At 39.7% G+C, this 21157-nt stretch overlaps 1 protein-coding gene across 1 annotated transcript in view; it reads right to left on the bottom strand.

The window, feature by feature from the left end:
* LOC121322539 (inactive N-acetylated-alpha-linked acidic dipeptidase-like protein 2) overlaps positions 1-21157 on the bottom strand; it is a 300815-nt gene that overhangs the window by 23383 nt on the left and 256275 nt on the right. Inside the window, exon 11 of the mRNA XM_041262641.1 lies at positions 20272-20361. Within this exon, the coding sequence (XP_041118575.1) occupies positions 20272-20361 (90 nt within the window). The remainder of the gene's footprint in view (positions 1-20271; positions 20362-21157) is intronic.

Genomic DNA, 21157 nt, shown 5'->3' with positions numbered 1-21157 from the left:
TTGCCTGGGCTTCGGTATTTCAAACCACTATTTTAATTTCATATTTGAAATTCAGGTTGTATATGTTTCTGAGAATTAACAATAAATAAATAAATAAAAATATCTATATAAAATATTTCATTCTGAGTGGTTCATTTCTCGATAGTCTGTTCTAGTTGCCAGCCATATACATATATATTCAGTAATACAGGCTTGATCAGAACAAGTGTGTTTATGTTAGTAAACAACAGCTCCATCTGCAGTAGTTTTCTATTTAGAAAACACATAACCTTTGGCCTTTTCTACATCCTACTGTGCAATTTTCAATTTTACCTTTGAGAGGCACAAAAGGCCCCCATTAGCAGACCTTAAAGTGCATATGTGCTTGGACTACTGTTTGTTGAAGAACTATCTCCTCAGTTTTAATCACCTACCATAGGCACACGAAACAAAAGATAGACACTGTAGATAGATAGAAAGCAGTGTCTGACCAGTCTGTCTTGGCTTCCCCAAAGCACAAGTTCTTGTCCAGACAAAACAATTGTAAAATTCACATTTTACAAAAGGCACAAAAGTCTACCAAGGATTAATCACGAGTTGTGATGGATGAGCCGTGCTGTTGTGACTAGTGGGGCGAGTGTGAGATAGATATTTGGACAGGCTATGATCTTTGGACAAATTGCACTCTTCCATTATAATGTATGTCAATCAGTTGTGTCAGTGTTCATCTACAGAGGTGTCAGTTGTATTACCCACGTGATAGATGCACAGGTCCTGGGGCTGTCACAATATGAAAGAATGAATCCAGTGGTGTCAGTAATAATAACCCAGTGACTACTCATTGAGTCACTTATTAGATTGTAATAAACCACCACATTACACAGGCAGCTGAAAATTTAAAATCAAGAGGACTCTTAAAATAGCAGGAGAAACAGCTTGCTATCAGCTCCTTTAAAGCAGCACAAATAAACAATAAATTACATATATATTGGATGATGACACGTAACAATATTGTTTGAGGATTAATCATTGTATCTGTAAAGGCAATAATGTGCTGTCTGTATCAATCTCATTTATTGCGTCACATCTTGGTAAAACAACACGGTCATTTGTTCTTCAAATGTGGTTCTTGCTTCACATCTGCAGGACTTAACTGACAATTATTGTGATGTAAATGTATGATTCTGATTTACCGCAGGAGGAAAAAAAACGAACCAAAACTGTAAATCAAACATTTGGTAATGTCCTCAGAAAATCTAATCTTAGCGAACATCTTGGTGAGTTACGCTTGGCAGACTTGACAAAGAAACTAATCAATGACAATTATGGAGAGTAAGACTGACAGAGCCCCCCTGACGTACACTTGTAGTCAGTTCAAATCAGCAAGAAAGACTGGTTTCACCCATAATTGCACAACCTGTCTTTCAGGAGACACCCAAATGAAATTGCTTTGTATGTGGTTTACTACAACTGAGGTAACAGAAAGACACACAATTAACGCAATAGGCCAGACAGTTTCAATGACAATGGTCAATACCACACCAGTGTACTCCAAGACTTGCTGCCACTCAAACACCTTGTACAGTCCATAGAAAGAAGTCCTGCTTGTAGAATGTAGAAAAGACTAGAGACAGAAGGGAATGGATATTAAAAACAACAGCTTTAAAATGGGGCTTCACGCTGCTGGTTTCTCAAAAGTTCACAATCCCAATTGAAATGCCCAACTGACAATCACCCTGTTTTAAATGATGCTCAAGTTCTTCCATCCACTGGCCATGTGTATCTCATACCCCCTATAGCATAAAGTTGTACTCTATATTATTATTATTATTATTATTATTATTATTATTATTATTATTATTATTATTATTTGTATTAGCCTAAAACTATGTAACCCTGGTTCCCTGAAAGAGAAGATGACCACTAACCAGTACTTTTGGGATATGCCTGCCACAGGTCAGGCATTTACTGAACATTTTATATCAAAGCTGCCGATAGGATACTCTGTAGAGCGACCTCCTCGGTCCTGCCTCACTGAGGTAATAAATAGTCACTACACAGAGAACTTGTGACCTTGTAAGGTTTGGTGGTGGTCTTCCCTTTAACCCTTTGCGGTCCATTTTTTCAGCGCCTGTCAGACACGTCAGATCCAATTTATGGTCTGTTTATTTTACAAGCGCTGGTTAAAATATTTTCTTTTCTGAGTTTTAAAGGGCATTGCAGTGCTAAGCGACATCAGTACTGCATCTCCAGCCAAGCCCCACCCCATGTTTGCTTTATTTTTCACATACCTCTTTATAGATGTGCATACTGATAAATCCTCTCCTGATCACTCGTTTTATCACCAAACTCCTCAATAATGCGATCCAAGTCATTATTTTATTACTATAACATCTCTAAAAGCTCTGTAAATGTCTGTGATATTCTTTGAGCGCTGGATGCTGAAGCAGCTACCTCCTTTGATTATGTCTGCTTGTCTCTGTATAGTGCAGCTGCTAGGGCTATTGCTCACACGCCCTTTTTTTCGGTTTCATTCGGCTCCTATCGGTCTCACTCGGCCATTGAATAGTTCTCTCGGCTTTTTCCAGAGAAAAAACGACTAGAGACCTGTACTTTATGTCTATTCGATGACAGGGTCCGACATTGGACCGGAAAGGGAAAATCGTAATGTCGGACCTGGTCCGACATAGGACCGCAAAGGGTTAAGGGAACCAGGGTTACATCTATAACCTGTCATTCCCTTTCAATTCAAAGACGACCACCAACCAATACTTTTGGGAAAGTATACCAAAGCAGTAGCGAGGGAGTGTGAGCGGACAGCATATGAGGGACGTCTCACTACCGCCAACTAGTGTTGGTGATGTGAGCGTGCAACCTCAAGGACCCTTGTTCCTAATGAAGGCATAGAGGGATCTACCACATTAAGTCGGTAAAACCTTGTGAATGTATAAGGAGTAGCCCAGCTAGCCGCAGTACAGATATTACTCAATGAGGCACCTCTTGTCATCTGACGGGTTCTGTCGCATTTGGGATGTAGCCGGAAGGCACTGAGCCACATTTGGGCTAGTTGCATGTGGAGCAACCCTAGTGGGATGGCTGATGAAGCTGCGGCCATCAGACCCAACACTAACTGCACTGTAGATCCCTGTTAGAACAGACAGTTCTGAATGGCGGCCACTCTGGTCTGACAGGTAGGCTTGTATTGTAAGGGAATCCAGCCGGAGACCCAAGTAAACCATACTTTGCACTAGTGTTAATTGGCTTTTGACATTGTTCAGGGTGAAATCCAGTCTCACCAGATGCTCTTTCATGATCGCCTGTGGATCGTTGCTCTCTCCTGTGACTGGGAGCAAATCAACCAGTCGTCCAGGTAGTTCAACACCCTGATCCCTTGCTGCCGCAAGGGAGCTAGGATGGCATCCACATACTTTGAAAATGTGCAGGGGCTAACGAGAGGCCGAATGTCAGTACGAAAAACTCAAAGGCACCAAAGAACCAAGGCACTGAGGCTCTAAAGTACAGAGGGTGTTGAAACACTGGTGCACCAAGGCACTGAAACATCGAGCACTGAGGGCGCTGATCACAGAGGCACTGAGGCTCCGAAGGTACCAAGGGCACTGAAGGCACCAAGCACTAGGGAAGTAAGCACTGAGGTTGCTGGGCCAGTGTCTAGTCTGAACCATGTGTAGTCACACAATCGATGCAGCGTGCAGCTTGCAATGGTGTGGAGCACTGCATACAGACAGTATAAGCCTGGCCCGTGAGTGGTCACACAACAGGGGCAGCACAAAGCTTACAGCAGCATGGAGAATGGCTACAGGCCTTTACACAAAGAGACAATATTTGTAATCTGGATAAAAGTAAAATCCAACAGTGACATTTTCTGGAAAATCTGATCAAAACTATCCAAATAAAAGTAATCTCGATCACAAAATATAGGATTACAAAATCCAGATAACTGTTATCCAGATTAGTTTTGAAAAATCAACCCCAGGAAATTTCCAGGTCATTCAAAACCAGTGCTAACCAGCATCTCAATGTTCAGAAATCTAACTAGTCGCAATCATACCAAATATAACAAGGTCCAGATCTGAGCTCCTTATGGACAGATAAAGTAATCAGATTCATTCTACTTCCATTAAGGTTCACAATCCACAATGATAAAACAATCTACTAGGAGGAAGTTGCCTCCCTTCTACAGATTTAATGCTAACATAAAGCCTTTGACATGAAGATTCACTTAAGCAATCATCTTCTTACATTAAAGTCTGAATAATCCAATGAGAAACACAAGGGCTATTGCTTTCAATTAAACAATACTGTCACCTAAACAGTTTACAATTCACTCAGTAAAACAAATTATCAGAAGTGTACATATAATGCTTATTAGACAGTGTTTCAAGAAACACTATCCACTATCCAAAAAAAAGTGATGCAGTATAAAGATTGTAGGACATATTCCCTGAATATGATAATACATGAACGTGTATTAGAAATGTAACTGGATTCATTAATGAAACTGTGTGTCTTGAGAAACGAGGCAAACTGCTGTGTCTTTTGAGAAGGGGGCTTCTGGCTTGCAGACACACTGAACTATGTGACCTACTGATTACAGGACTGGCGCCTGAACTGGATTAGACTGAGCGGACAGTTGAATTATGTAGAGATAATTCAACAATCGTTTTGACGCAAGGAAGACATAAACTAGCAATGTCCCAGTGGAAAAGGACATTAAAACATTAAAGGACTGGAAGTTTAAAGAGGCAAGATACACAGGTGAAAAAGTAGCTTATCAGCAGAGTGAGAAAGACTATAACTATTCAAGCGAAATTGAACATTTTGCATGCCACATTGAATGCTAAACAAGGTGCTGCAACTGCGGGACCTGAAAAAGGGAATCAAGATGAGACTGTCTGGAAACAGACCCAAGGCGAGGAAGCAAGCTGCAAGCGAGTTAACGACCACAAGCAACGAGACTGAGGCCTGACTGCAGAACTGCCGTAAAACTTACAGAGACTTATCAGACAAACCAGTCTAGGTGTGCTGTACATCTAAAACCACAGTATCCAAAAGAAACTGTGCCCTGCTACCTGCGTAGCTAAAAGATTCAACAAAGAGGATAGAGCGGACAATCACTGTTGTGTATCCTATACCGAGGACTGAAGACTTTGCTGCAGCTGTTTGTTGATTCTATCGAGAATTGAAAGTTTTGTTGCCGAGTTTGATCCAACGTGGGATTGAAGACTTTGTTGAGGAGATGACAGTTTTGTACTGGACACTTCAACAGATTGAGTTTCCGAACCAATGGACCAAAAGTCTAAGCTTCAAGGAACCGTTGAGTATAATTCCAGTTGCATTTTCCTTTCATGGAACTAAATTAATTAATAATAACACATTCACATAGAATTGAACTGTTAATTATTTAGTTTGCACACTTTGAGTGTAAAATAACTTTTAATGGAACTTGATGAAGTAACTATAAGTAATCTACCTCATATTGTTGTATGAAGAACTTTAAAAGTAAACTTGCTATTATAACAGGGTGAGCAGCCCTGTACAGTGTTTACTTTAGAATGGGGTTTCCCCTCCGCCCCTGTACCGTGTTTTGTGTTTATTTATTATTTACTGTATGTGCATATATGACGGCGAACCGCCGTGTGTTTTCTTTATTGTTTTTTTGTATATTTTGTTTTTGCAGCGTGGATGGGAAGCCCCATCTACATTAAATCCCCATCCCCATCCATGCAGAAGTTGGCTATATCCCGAATTAATTAAGTGATTAATTTGTTGCTAATCGGGAGATGGTCACCTGCATAAATACCTGCAGCTCTTTCATTGCCTGGGGCTGCCTGTTGCTTAGCATCGCCTGGGGCTGCTTGTGTCTCTCTTTTATCCCCTAGGTTTGCCGAGGGTCCCGCTTCGCCTGAGGTTGCCGAAGGTCCCGCATCGCCTGGGGTTGCCTGTCTCTCCTCTGCTTCTCCTAGGGTCGCTGAGGGCTCTGCTTTGCCTGGGGTCGCTGCTGGCTCTGCTTCGCCTGGGGCCGCTGCCGGCTCTGCTTCACCTGGGGTCGCTGTTTGGCTTGCACCACCTGGGGTCGCTGACACCGCATGCCGTCGTGGGCCCGTACCGGACCCTTGAAACGGGACCCTTGCGGACCCCACGAAATACCCCAACGGAGCGGCTGGGGGGACCCGCAGCACGGGCGACGAAACGGCCCCGGGCGAGTGCTACAGGGAAGGGGGGGGGGGGGGGATCCCCCAGCCGCAGTCAGGAGGGGTCGCTGCCTGGCTTTCAGGAAAAGGGGGCTGCCAGCCAAAGAAGGGGGGGGGGGGGGGGCAGGAAGTTCACTTTCGCGGCAGGAAGTACGGTGGTCGGAGCCCCATAAATGGGAGCTGCTGGCCATGAAGAAGGGGAAGGGAGGTCAGGAGACCAGATCCCCCAGCCGCACTTTCGCTGCAGGAAAAACAGTGGCTGGAGCCCCGGAAGAGGAAGCTACCAGCCAGGAAGACATGGGGGGTGGACGACCTCCCACCATGGCCACCCCCATGGATTATTCCAGACCCCTGTTCCGGGACATTGAGACTGAGGGGGGAGGTGGCCGTTGGGGCCATGTGTGTTTGCACAAGGGGGGGGGATTTGTAACAGGGTGAGCATGTTTCCCCCTCTACCCCAGTACTGTGTTTTGTGTTTATTTATTATTTACTGTATGTGTATAGATGACAGCGAACCGCCGTGTGTTTTCTTTATTGTTTTTTTGTATATTTTGTTTTTGCACGGTGGATTTTTAGAATGGGGTTTCCCCCTCTACCCCATACTGTGTTTTGTGTTTATTTATTATTTACTGTATGTGTATATATGTCGGCGAACCGATGTGTGTCTTCTTTATTGTTTTTGTGTATATTTTGTTTTTGCAGCGTGGATGACATTAAAAACTTATGCAGAAGGTGGCCATCTCCAAAAGAAATGAAGAGATTAATTTGTTGCTAATCGGGAGATGGTCACCTGTATAAATACCTGCAGCTTTCTGGACTCCGGGTGAGGAGTGTACAGAGGAGACGAATGGGAGCTTAAAGCTAACCGTGAAGTGCTTTTGTGCTAGCCGGACCTTATTGTTTTGTGTTTGTGATTTATTTTGTTTAATATTTTATGTTTCGCTCTGTGAGCAAGTGCTTATTTTGTTTTTGCAGCATGGATGATTTTGTTCGGTTGCGTTATTTAATAAACGTTTAAACTGCGGTACACGTCCATAAAGCACAGTTTTTGTTTAAATATTTAGTTTCGCTCTGTGAGCAAGTGTTTGTTTTGTTTAAATATTGTATTCATTTGCGTTATTTAATAAACGGCGCACGCCGCGCTTTTGAACTGCATTACCTGCCTGTCTGTTTTTGTTCTGCTTTTTGGTCCGACGTCACCACATCGCTATTTCCTGCCACAGCCATATACTTAATCTATATACCATTAATATGCTTAATGTGATATATTCTAAAATTGTCTGCATTATCTCAGATGTACTCTGTGCCTGGATGTGGGCGTGTGTGTGTGTGTGAGTGAGAGACTAGCTATGCCACAGCTTGCTTGCTGCTGGCTGCTGCTTGTGTATGAGGAGACAGGCAGTGTCATATTTCAATTGCCTGCTAGTCAAGCATGAATGTAGTGAGAGCTTTGGAATTGTGTTTTGTGCTTAGAGACTAAGATATTTACTTTCTAACTTTTCTGATTTCTGTTTATTATTTGTATTTTTAAAAAAATACTACTATTGATTAACCATTCCTTGTGTCTGCGCATGAATGTGTGTTCATAGTAAATCCTCGATCTTTGGAAGTTTTTCATTTTTGTGGTAAGTTCACAATAATGGAATAGCAATCCTAGGGTTAATCAATATAAAACTATGTGTAAAAAAACAAATGCAACATTATGTTTTGTAGTTATTTTCAATTATACTCTTTCCATTAAATATCCAAATAAAAGCCAAGAAAAAAGGATGGCAACTGAGCAAACTCGCATTACTGTTTCTTTCTCGCTTTGTTTGGCGCTCAAATGAAGATTGTGGCATTTGTGGAAAACCAATTTCACATCAGGGATTCTTTCTTGACACTTTACAAGAAAAGGACAAGCCAATTAGCATAGAATATAAAAAGACTATGAACTTTGGACCACTGCACTGCTGCCTGACAGGGAACGGCCATCGTTTCACTATGAAAGAGGTCGGGTTAATGAATCCTTTATTGCGTCAACACTGACTAACAATGTGCATATAATAATCCTTCTTTTGATGTTTCCTAACCAACATCCACAAAAAATAACAAGTAGCATAAAAATACACCTGGGACTTTCAAGAAGTGTCAAGTGCTTTGAAGGGATATTTTACTTTGCTTACTGTTTGTCATTATTCATTTGTGCGCCATAAGGTTCAGTTGAATTAAGCAAGCTGGGTTTTTTTTCTCTTTTTTTGATAAAGAAATTCTATTATGCTTGACAATGGAGCCCTGATGTTTGTAGTAAATGACTTTTCGTTTGGATGCTGTGGGATTACTTCAAAATTAGCCCTGAAGCCAGTTGGTAGACTTCGTAATGAACAAAAACACACCACTAAACAATGTAGTGTTACTAGGAGTCATTTTGCAGCCAATTTATACAGTGCCCCCCCTTTATAAGATGGCCCTTTATACTATGGAACAGATTACAAGGCAATATGGTCATGGCTTCCATTTGCCCCATAATACCATTACACTAACACTAGCAGTTGTTATAAGGTGGAATACAAATAGTAATAGTCTCTTAACTATGGCTCCCTACTACTGTGTAATAAAGGGGGAGCACTGTATGTCATTATATATTTTTATTATCATTATATACATTACACAAATGTATAGACAAGAAACTAGACAAAATAGTGTGTGTATATATCCCTATACTTATAAAAATATAGCACTGTGAAGTCATATAGACTTTGCTTACAAAAGTATGTCATTACCCCGATGTTGTGTCGCACATTAGGTTCAGTACAAATTAAGCAGCTGGAATTTTTTTCTGTTCGATTTTTTATAAGAGAAATTCTATTATACTGACAATGGAGCCCAGATTACATGTAGTAAAGGTGACATTGGTTTGGGTTGGGAAATAGTTTTTAAGAAAAATAATAGACTCCTGAAATATCTTGCACATAAGTGTTTTACCACCACACATTATATTTGGTAGAGTCACCTTTCATACAAAACAGCTTTAAGTCTCTTAAATATGGCAGCTTTACTTGCAATAATTTTGGAGCCATTATTCAGACATTATATACCACTGAAACCAACATACACAGTGGCTTGCAAAAGTATTCAGACCCCTGACCAATTCTCTCATATTATGAATTACAAATGGTACATTGAAATTTCGTTCTGTTTGATATTTTATTTTAAAACACTGAAACTCAAAATCAATTATTGTAAGGTGACATTGGTTTTATGTTGGGAAATATTTTTAAGAAAAATAAAAAACTGAAATATCTTGCTTGCATAAGTATTCAACCCCCACACATTAATATTTGGTAGAGCCACCTTTCGCTGCAATAACAGCTTTAAGTCTTTTGGGGTAAGTATGTACCAGCTTTGCACACAGTGTCGGAGTGATTTTGGCCCATTCTTCTTGGCAGATTTGCTCCAGGTTGTTCAGGTTGGTTGGACGACGCTTGTGGACCGCAATTTTCAAATAGTGCCACAGATTCTCAATGGGATTGAGATCAGGACTTTGACTGGGCCACTGTAGGACATTCACCTTTTTGTTCTTGAGCCACTCCAATGTTGCTTTGGCCTTGTGCTTGGGATCATTGTCCTGCTGAAAGGTGAATTTCCTCCCAAAGCGGACTGAAGCAGATTCTCTTGCAGTATTTTCCTGTATTTTGCTCCATCCATTCTTCCTTCAATTGTAACAAGATGCCCAATCCCTGCTGATGAGAAGCATCCCCACAGCACTGTAACAAGATGCCCAGTCCCTGCTGATGAGAAACATCCCCACAGCATGATGCTGCCACCACCATACTTTATTGTAGGGATGGTGTGTCTTGAGGCATGGGCAGTGTTAGGTTTGCGCCACACATAGCGCTTTGAGTTTTGGCCAGAAAGCTCTATCTTGGTCTCATCTGACCACAAAACCTTTTCCCACATCGCAGCTGGGTCACTCTCATGCTTTCTGGCAAACTCCAGACGTGCTTTCAGGTGGTACTTTTTGAGTAACGGCTTCTTTCTTGCCACCCTCCCATATAGGCCAGTGTTATGCAGAGCTCTTGATATGGTTAACTGGTGCACCATTACTCCACTCCCAGCCACTGAACTCTGTAGCTCCTTCAAAGTCATTGTTGGCCTCTCTGTGGCTTCTCTCAAAAATCTCCTTGTTTGAGCGCTGAGTTTTGAGGGACGGCCTTTTCTTGGCAGTGCCTGGGTGGTGTGATGCAGCTTCCACTGAATGCAACTTTGGTCTTAATTTTCCTTCAGATTCACAGCCTTACCAATGATCCTTCAACATTGGGGTTTTTATCCAGAAAATGTGACAGCAACTTCAATGGTTCACAGGTGGAGGCCAGTGGTAAGGTAATTGTGTCCTCGTTAGGGCAATTTCTTTCATCGGTGCAAACTGGGAGCTTCCACAGCGCAGGGGTTGAATATTTATGCAAGCAAGACATTTCAGTTCTTAATTATTTTTCTTAAAAATATTTCCCAACATAAAACCAATGTCACCTTACAATAATTGATTCTGAGTTTCAGTGTTTAAAAATAAAATATCAATGAAATTTCAATGTACCATTTGTAATTCAGTAATATGAGAGAATTGGTCAGGGGTCTGAATACTTTTGCAAGCCACCATATATATATAGTGCTGAGAAAAAGTTTGTGAACCCCGATGATAATTATGGAAATTCCATAGTTTTACCATGATAACCTTCTTGAATACATATACATAAAATATTACATTTTCTTCAATTTTCCATAATGTTTCCCACATATATTAAAACTGTATCAACAGACTGTACAAAAGCACACACACAGTTGGTTTCTTTAATTAATATTTTATTTTAAACATTAACTGGTGGGTGCTAGAATGAGACAAAAGTGTAACACATAGTATTTAATTACAGAAGTGATCACTTCATTAAATTGTCACTTCATAATAATTCACAGTGCATATGTTGTTTGCTCTCTTGTGTGCCAAAAAAATGTTATGCATGTATTATTTGTAGGATCCTATTTGTTTCAGTAGCGATACAGAATACAAGGTGCACAATGCTCAATTTACTTTTGATCACTCCCATTTTTTTGTGCTTCAATTGTCTCTGAATCTTGATAGGATATATATATATTATATATATATATATATATAGTATATATATATCTATATAATATATATATATAGATAATATATATCTGTGTGTGGGTCACCCAAACGTTCTATATATATATTATATATATATATATATCATATATATATATTACACACACACAGTGGTTTGCAGAAGTATTCACCCCATACAAATAATGTGTGCACAGTTTTTCAAACAAACTTTTTTCTATTCAAAGCTGTAGTGTTTAAACTGAACACTGTTATATGGGGAGGAGGTTAGATGTCAGCAAAACTTGCAAAGAAAATGTACAAAATGAAATTTACTGAATACTTATGCAACCAGTAAATTTCATTTTGTACATTTTCTTTTCAAAGAAGATCTGTGCTGACTGTTTGGCACACGCGTGGTACTGCAGAAAGGGGGCAGCAGCCTCGTAGAGCCGTCTGTTAGTCATGGCAGTGACACAGAGAGGTGGGGAAGAGGGTGTGTTGGCTTTCCCTTTCTCTGAGTGGCTGAGAGGTGGGCCTTGAGGGATTGTTGACCCTATAAGATAATACTCTGTTGTTCCCTCAGCCTGCCCCTCTAAGATGAAATGAGCCAGCTGGCAGAAGATCTGTGGCCGTACCGAGCACAGCCGGAGAAGAATGAGCACAACAATAAACTAATTAAAAAAAGAAAAGGAATTTTTAGTAGCGGGGAAAAACTTGGGTATAAACCCGAACAGTATAGCAGTTTGAGGGAACAGGTGAGTGTAGGATGGAGACCCGGGCCATGCAGATATCGACGGTTGGGGTAACACTGTCGAGTTCAGCACCTTTATTTTATAGTTTTATTACTGTGTTTTATTTTTCCTTTTTCTTTCGCCTTTTGTCTTTCATTATTATTTCTGAGCACCTGTGAGTGTACCAGCAGTTGACTGTTTACCTGTGTTGGTATGACTGTGGACCTGATTACTGTTGTCGGTATTTAGGCCACGGACAACAGCGCCCTCTGTGGGCTAAAATAATAAAACTGAGCACCAGTGCAGTGTTTCTAATAAAAACTTCTGTGTGTGTCAGCGAATTGCCCACCACCATTTCACAAGCCCCTTAAGTCAATACTTGGTAGAAGCACCTTTTGCAGCAATTACTTTTTAGATAGATCTCACAAGCTTTGCACATTAGGATGGTGAAATTTTTTCCCATTCTTCAAGAGAAAATTGCTCCAGTTCTGATAAGTTTGTTGGGGATTGTCGATGGACTGCAATCTTCAAGTCTCGCCATAAATTTTTGATTGGATTGAAGTCAGGACTTTGACTTGGCCACTCAAGAACATTAATTCTCTTCTTGTTCAACCACTACAGTGTGGCTTTGGCTTTGTGCGTTGGGTCATTGTCCTGCTGAAATGTGAATTTCCTCCCCAGTTTCAGAGTCTTGGCTGACTCAAACAAGTTTTCCTCAAGGATTCCTCTGTACTTTGCCCCATCCATTTTCCCCTCTATCCTGACAAGCTTCCCAGTCCCTGCTGAAGAGAAGCATTCCTATAACATACAGTTAGGATGGTGTTGACTGGGTGATGTGCAGTGTTGGGCTTATGCCAGATGTAACTCTTGGAATTTAGACCGAAAAGTTCAATTTTTGTCTCCACAAAAACTTTTTCCATGTCTGCAGTATCATGCTTCTTCACAAATTCCATACCTGCTTTAAGATGTTATTTTAATTGCTTGTTTCTTGCCACCCGTCCATGTAGGCCAGCTTTGTGTAGGGACCGGCTTATTGTTGATGCGGGAACGCTGACTCCCATCTCAGACACATACAGTAACTTGCGAAAATATTGACCCCCCCCTTGGCATTTTTCCTATTTTGTTGCCTTACAACCTGGAATTAAAATGGATTTTTATTTGGATTTCATGTAATGGACATACACAAAATAGTCCAAATTGGTGAAGTGAAATAAAAAAAATAACTTGTTTCAAAAGATTCTAAAAAATAAATAACAGAAAAGCGGTGCGTGCATATGTATTCACCCCCTTTGCTATTAAGCCTCTAAATAAGATCTGGTGCAACCAGTTACCTTCTGAAGTCACATAATTAGTTAAATAAAGTCCACCTGTGTGCAATCTAAGTGTCACATGATCTCAGTATATATACACCTGTTCTGAAAGGCCCCAGAGTCTGCAACACCACTAAGCAAGGGGCACCACCAAGCAAGCGGCACCATGAAGACCAAGGAGCTCTCCAAACAGGTCAGGGACAAAGTTGTGGAGAAGTACAGATCAGGGTTTAGTTATAAAAAAAATCTGAAACTTTGAACATCCCACGGAGCACCATTAAAGCCATTATTACAAAATGGAAAGAAAATGGCACCACAACAAACCTGGCAAGAGAGGGCTGCCCACCAAAACTCACGGACTAGGCAAGGATGGCATTAATCAAAGAGGCAACAAAGAGACAAAAGATAACCCTGAAGGAGCTGCAAAGCTCCACAGCGGAGATTGGAGTATCTGTCCATAGGACCACTTTAAGCCGTACACTCCACAGAGCTGGGCTTTACAGAAGAGTGGCCAGAAAAAAGCCATTGCTTAAAGAAAAAAATAAGCAAACACGTTTGGTGTTCGCCAAAAGGCATGTGGGAGAATCCCCAAACATATGGAAGAAGGTACTCTGGTCAGATGAGACTAAAATTGAGCTTTTTGGCCATCAAGGAAAACGTTATGTCTGGCGCAAACCCAACACCTCTCATCACCCCGAGAACACCATCCCCACAGTGAAACATGGTGGTGGCAGCATCATGCTGTGGGGATGTTTTTCATCGGCAGGGACTAGGAAACTGGTCAGAATTGAAGGAATGATGGATGGTGCTAAATACAAGGAAATTCTTGAGGGAAACCTGTTTCAGTCTTCCAGAGATTTGAGACTGGGACGGAGGTTCACCTTCCAGCAGGACAATGACCCTAAGCATACTGCTAAAGCAACACTCGAGTGGTTTAAGGGGAAACATTTAAATGTCTTGGAATGGCCTAGTCAAAGCCCAGACCTCAATCCAATTGAGAATCTGTGGTATGACTTAAAGATTGCTATACACCAGCGGAGCCCATCCAACTTGAAGGAGCTGGAGCAGTTTTGCCTTGAAGAATGGGCAAAAATCCCAGTGGCTAGATGTGCCAAGCTTATAGATACATACCCCAAGAGACTTGCAGCTGTAATTGCTGCAAAAGGTGGCTCTACAAAGTATTGACTTTGGGGGGGTGAATAGTTATGCACGCTCAAGTTTTCTGTTTTTTTTGTCTTATTTCTTGTTTGTTTCACAATAAAAAATATTTTGCATCTTCAAAGTGGTAGGCATGTTGTGTAAATCAAATGATACAAACCCCCAAAAAATCAATTTTAATTCCAGGTTGTAAGGCAACAAAATAGGAAAAATGCCAAGGGGGGTCAATACTTTCGCAAGCCACTGTAACTTTGCAGATCTCTCAAGGTCATTGTTGGCTTCAGAGTGACATCCCGAACCACTTTCCTGCTTGCCCGACTGCTCAGTTTGGGAGGGCGACCTGATCTGAGTAGTGTCTGGGTGGTATGATGCACCTTCCACTTCTTAAAGATGGACTTCACTGTGCTGAGAGGGATAATCAGCACCTTCGAAATTTTCTTGTACCCTTCTCCTGCTCTGTGCCTCTCTGACACTTTATACCTTACTTGTTTCGAAAGCTCCTTGGTCTTCATGGTTGCTTTGTTGGATCACTATGTGAGTATACAGAAGTATTCTACCAACAATGATCATTTTCCTTGGAAACTAGTAGGCACACAAGAGATGCATAGCCCTCACTCTTTTGTTATTGTTGTACCTTACAGATGACAATACATGTTAATATCTCACAGAGACACAAGAAGCAGTGATCAAATACCCCAGAGAGCTGATAAATGCAGAAATGTATTTTTTTTCTTGTTTCTTTTCAAACATTCCCCACAGCTGGTAAGCAGAACCTCGAATCATCTTCATTGCCACTGAAATCAATCACAGTAAATGGCAACAGCAATTTTTCCTGAGCAGAAGTAACCCTTAAACCTTTCCATTAAGAAGCATGTGTTCAATGTTTTCCTTGCAAATATTACTTTCAATATACTGTAGTACCAAACGTGAAGAACATCATCGGCCTATAACTGTATGCCTCTACGTGTGTTGTTTTCAGCGTTTGTTTATTGTTTAGTATTTTTCTTCATATGTTTTAGTTACTATATGGATTTGTAAACAGTTCTATAGTATGCCTCCTTTCATGTAGACTACTGATTCATGTCACATACAAGCATTTTAAACATACTGCATTTGTTCATCATTGTTTTGACACTTTTGTTCTATTGGAAAGTTGACAGTAAGCCTGTAAGGTAAACATAATATGTTGTTCCTTTTTGAAAAACAAACACTAAAAAAGTACATTTATGAAAGCTGTGAAATTTACTTCCCAACATGTAACCCTGTCCTTTTAAAACAACGAGCAGGTCGTGTGAAAAATGAGCTGTCAGATGAAAGCCTTTAGCCAAGCAATCAGTGTCAGGTAGAGATGGGTAAAATGACTCTTAGCTTTTAATAAAGTGACATGCAAGACCCTAGACTACATATCCTGCAGCCTCAGTGCACGGACACACAGCCACCACATTCAAGGTCGGTATGGAGGGGTGAGGCTGAGTAGCACAAAAGCAGAAGTGTCCAGACCCTTCAGGCACAAACAACTGCATCCAATGAACAAATTGAGATTCAAATAATAAGAATACACATGAGATGTATGTCAGTTTCTCCAGTAAAACACACAGGAAAATCACTTCTCCCGACAGACAGAAGCCTTAGGATTTTGACGTGCTGAAAATACACAATAGGCCTACTGCTGTCTTTTTTTATTCTCCTTGCAAGAGACCATTTCCTTTTTTTTGCCATGTTGCTATACAAGTTGGCGTAAAATATAGGGTTATTGTGATTGCCTTATGGATACTGTTAATGTGAAAACATACAGTACACCTTCTTGCACGGAATGTTTTACACCAACCTTATCTACTGTACATGTTGTGTTTGCAGTCATCTGACATGTAAACACTGAAATTTAGGCAACAGTGCAAGTAGGGAAATACTGCCCTGTCATTGAAACAATCTGTCTCCCTGTACCTTTTAAAAGTAAAGGTTTGAGGCAGGATAAAAAGTAAACATATAAGATCTGAAGCATGTTGCTGCAACCATGTGCCCTCACCCACCTTCTCTGTCATGAAATAACGATAATTGAGACAAGAACCAGTAATTAAAACATTATGGTAACAGCAATTGGTGGTAGAGAGATTTGCCAACATTTAGCTCATTAAGGTTAGCATTATGGATTTAGCAGGGTGTCTAATTTTCATATTTACATGACTATGATGGCAAAACTAGTATATGATGTTATTAGTCTGCAGCATTCAAGTATTTAGAAGTTATTTTGGTGACGTCACGACCACACATGGCAGCAGAAATCAACCTCAAAGAAAATATTTTAACCCCAAAGACACAGTGGAATGCAATCGATACAGACCCACAAAATATGCTTGTAATAATGATTTTCACAAAAGTTGTGGTGAGATTTGAAAAACAAATACTGCTATAAGTATGTTAAAATAATAATTATGAAAAAACATGCTTCTGTGCCAATGGCAATAAAATAAAAAAACAATTAAACATAAAACGTCATTAAGGACATTCTCCTGAACAAAATGATACATTGCATGTCATGTTTTTGTAGGATGCCATAATAAATGTTCATGTTTTCGGTTACAAAATGAAAAAAAAAAACTACACACTTTAATCAGCTCTAAGCACAACAGAAATGTATCTTAGGGTGTTCTCGAACTATCAACACATGGAACAATAACCAAACTTTATTTTCTAGTGTTAATCTTGTTATGCATACAAGCAACGCTTCAAAATAAAATCAGTCATTATGTGTCAATTGCTGTGTACCAGTGATTTAGTCCACATCAGGTGATCTAAAATGCAGATTAGAAAATCCTGCAAATCTGTACAAACTTAATCCTGATTGCAGCGCACCAAACAGATGATCCGGTAATTGGTTTAACTGAGTGGAATAAGTTAGACCGATAATAAGGACTAACCTACAGACCTGGCCAAAAGTTTTGCATCAACTTATGGAATTAACTAATTTTGCTTCATAAAGTCAAATGAAACCTGCTGAATAATCTGATGTTCGTATAATAAATTACATACAGCTTTGTAGTTTTACATATAATACAAAAAAACTGGCATAAATCAAACGTGACATTTCAAAATCTAACATGAAATGCTGTACTACTATTAAGGCTTCCGACAGACTTTTGCGATATCGTTTTGTGTCTTTTTGCTCACATTTCAAACTGGCCAATCGTTTTAAGTTGCTGACATTGCTGCATAGGCACAAAACAGTTTAATTACATGATAATGGACAACTTGTTATTTACAGTTGAAGCATATTAACTAACATCTTAATGCGTAAAACTGAAAATTGTATCAAAAGTGCATATATAAAAGCATATATATATATATATATATATATATATATATATATATATATATATATATATATATATATATATATGTATATTACCTTATTGTGCAATACTTTATTCTGTCCACACTATGCCTTTAAACCATATTAGTTGCCTTTAAACTGGCTTAAAAGTGCTAAATACAGTTAGCATCTAGACTATGCAGTGTTTAATACTGTACTCCAGAACTGGACTCGAGACCACCGCAGGTCACAGTCTCAAGTCTGGTTCTAAATTAAATCCCATCAGGCAGTACGGTTTGTCAGAAGAGTGGACGCTGTAATACTGAACTACATTTTTTGTGTATCCTCCAATATCTCCAAAATGCTTCCTGAAATGTTTTGGTGTGTGGACATTACAAATATAGTGCTCAGAACAGGCACCTGAAGATGTTTGCCTGATGAGGCTTGTTCTAAAATGGTGGATCATGGAGCGACATGATCAGATGTCAAAATCAAGACACATTGATATCAGTTGAATTCAGTCAAGCAGAACCTCAGAGTTCAAAACGAAATGCACACATTATGATAAAATGTACCTTGTGTTTAAAAAACAAAGCCATAACGTTCATGTCTTCCGTGGGCACGGGCATCATATTTGCTGGGTTGTAAACATAAAAAATCCAGTGCATGGTGGAATAATGTCATATTAAGTCCCACGGTTCATTGCAATGCTAGGAACTGTAATCAAACTATTTTAATAGTGTTTGTACGCATTAGCTTGACTAAACATGAAACGGTATTTCAGTGTGGACTCTTTGAACTGGACTAACAAGATTTTGTAGAGTGGACAGGGCCTTTGTTAATCCACTTGAACAGGATCATCACGGATCTGATTTGCTACGCTACAATCAGGATCTTGTTTAGTCTGATGTAGCAGAGGATCTACCTGTGATGATTAACTTCTGGTACTCTGCAATCGGGATTAGTGGGTGTACTAACTTTAGTCCAATCAAGTGGACTAAACCTGCTTAATCCACTTACAAGACACATCAAGTGGACTACATTAGGTATGCTACAACAGACCCTGTATTTCTACTGCTGTTACAGAACAGCAATAGAATTGTGTGATGTCATCAAATCCACCCCTTCCAAAGGTCTACTGTGTTTACAAACAGGAGCGTGGAACAACTCGCTTGTTTTCTGATTTTATCAAAAACAGATTGAGAAAAAAAAGACGCCAACAGCAGAAAATGATGTAGATCAGTCAGAAGCAATTACAGCATATCAAGTAATGTTTGTATTTATTTATTTATTTATTTATAAGCATGAAAGCATCTAAAATGTACTTTGACTGCAGGTAAAACTGAATCAAATTGCTGACTGGTTATGTGTTTTATAACTGTATTATTCTACAGTACTTGAAACATTTCATTTTTTTATTTGGTTAATGGTCACGGTTTCTGATAATTTGGCACATAACTCGGTAAACTATGTCAGTTGTAGACAAAGGGTGCTTGTTGGCTACAATTGCCCATTGATTCTCATCTTTTAATGTTCTGTTTCATGTAGTCTACGTCAATTTTTTTATTCATTTGTAGGTGTATGGGTAGAGATCTATACTTGTGGCCACTGCAGTATTAAAAAAAAATAACAAAAAATATATACATGCAAGATTATTTTGAATTTAAGGCTGTAATAACATGCTACATTGTATGGACTCAGATTGTTTATACTGGGTGTAGACATCTAGTTGTACTCCTTTTTTTTTATTGACAGAGTTTGTCAAGGCTATAAACATAATTCTCTACAGGTAGCCTTTGTGTTAAAAATAAGTACATTCTAAAGAAACAGGAGCCCTCTAAATGGCTTCAGAGGCAAACTAATTTTTCTTGCACCCTCTTTTTCTTTTGAACGGGGGGATTCAAGTAAAATGAAATTATGATAATCTATATTTCATGCTATTTATAGAACTTTAAGTCGACAACATTGATTTGTATGACTAAATCCAATATGCTAACCTTAAAATAAACCCTGATGTCATTCAAATCAAACAAGTGTCTAATTTATAAACAAAAAAGGGGGTTCTTGCCTAGTTGAAAGTGCTAAGAAGTGTTCTACTCTGTAAGGTAATGCTCTTCGTAACTTGTCTTGTTAAACACCCTTGTTTTTTGTGCAGGATGCTTCACTGCGAATGGTGGTCATTGACAGGTTGCAATAACCACTTACTCTGCGTTAAGGCTTAAAAAAAAAAGCTACTATTTCACAGTGGCTATGTGTATTGAATTTAGAAGAATTGCACTGATTGGAGTTTAGGCTTTTAAAAATGTCATCCCTCTATAAACTGAAACCTCATTGCTAGTCCCAAATTAAGTGTTTCTACTTAATCAACATAAAAACAGGTCATTGATAGAGGCATTAATCGTTTCATGCAGTACTAGTACTAATCTAATCTGAGATTCAGGCTGCAAGGCAGACAGTTGTATCTTCTCACCTTAGCAACAGTCTCATGCACGTTGAAGGAGGGATCCAAGGTCTCTGATGAATCGACAGGAAAAAGGGCCTCTGAGAGAAAGCTCTGTTTCTGTCATAAAGAAGAAAGAGAAGCTCTTAAGGTCAGTGATTGATTTTCTTCCTTAAAAGATTATTGGATTTGGTTTAAAGACTCAAAGGGCTCCAAATTGTTTAAAGGTTTTTGTTGATTGTCCTCAGATTTTCTTCCCCCCTCTGACAGTAGCTGACCTCAGTAACTTTCTGTTAAATAGCAAAGCTTACCTTGACAGTAGAATACCAAATAGGGGGGTATTTTCCTGTATGTAATCTGTGCCCCCACTATCTTTGCTACTATTCGTCAGCTTTTAATTTTATCAGAGTATGTTTAATTAAGGTTACAGCATGAAATTTTAACATCTCTTTCTTTGGGACCCCATTGCTGACATGGTTCTTTTATCCAGGGGCGATAGGACCCTGTGACTACCCGAGGCAGAGGAAAGAAATTTAGAGGAGGTTTGGGGCAGACCAACGGAGTCACAAAAGTGGCTGTTTAACCAAAAAGGTCTCCACTTTTCTCTGGGTTGGGGATATTACAGCACTGAGGAGCAAAGTGGGGTGGTAATGCCCTGCAGTATTGTGACATTGCCCATGTTGACGGGGGTTCAGGATTTACTCTGATGCATAACTGTTGTTACATGTATACTGCATTACCTGTATTCCTTTGTATTGTGGTATTTCATTTATCCATTTACTGTATGCTATTATTTCACAGCTTATATATTGCCTAGCGTATACTGTTTTACTGAAGTGAACCCCCTCGAAACATGCCCTTAGACAGGTGACATGAAGTATCTGTGCATCTGCAGTTCAGTAACTTCCCTGTTGCC

Source organism: Polyodon spathula, chromosome 11 (genome assembly GCF_017654505.1).
Source record: "Polyodon spathula isolate WHYD16114869_AA chromosome 11, ASM1765450v1, whole genome shotgun sequence".
Classification (NCBI taxonomy): Eukaryota; Metazoa; Chordata; class Actinopteri; order Acipenseriformes; family Polyodontidae; genus Polyodon; species Polyodon spathula.
This window is presented reverse-complemented; position numbering and strand designations above follow the sequence as displayed.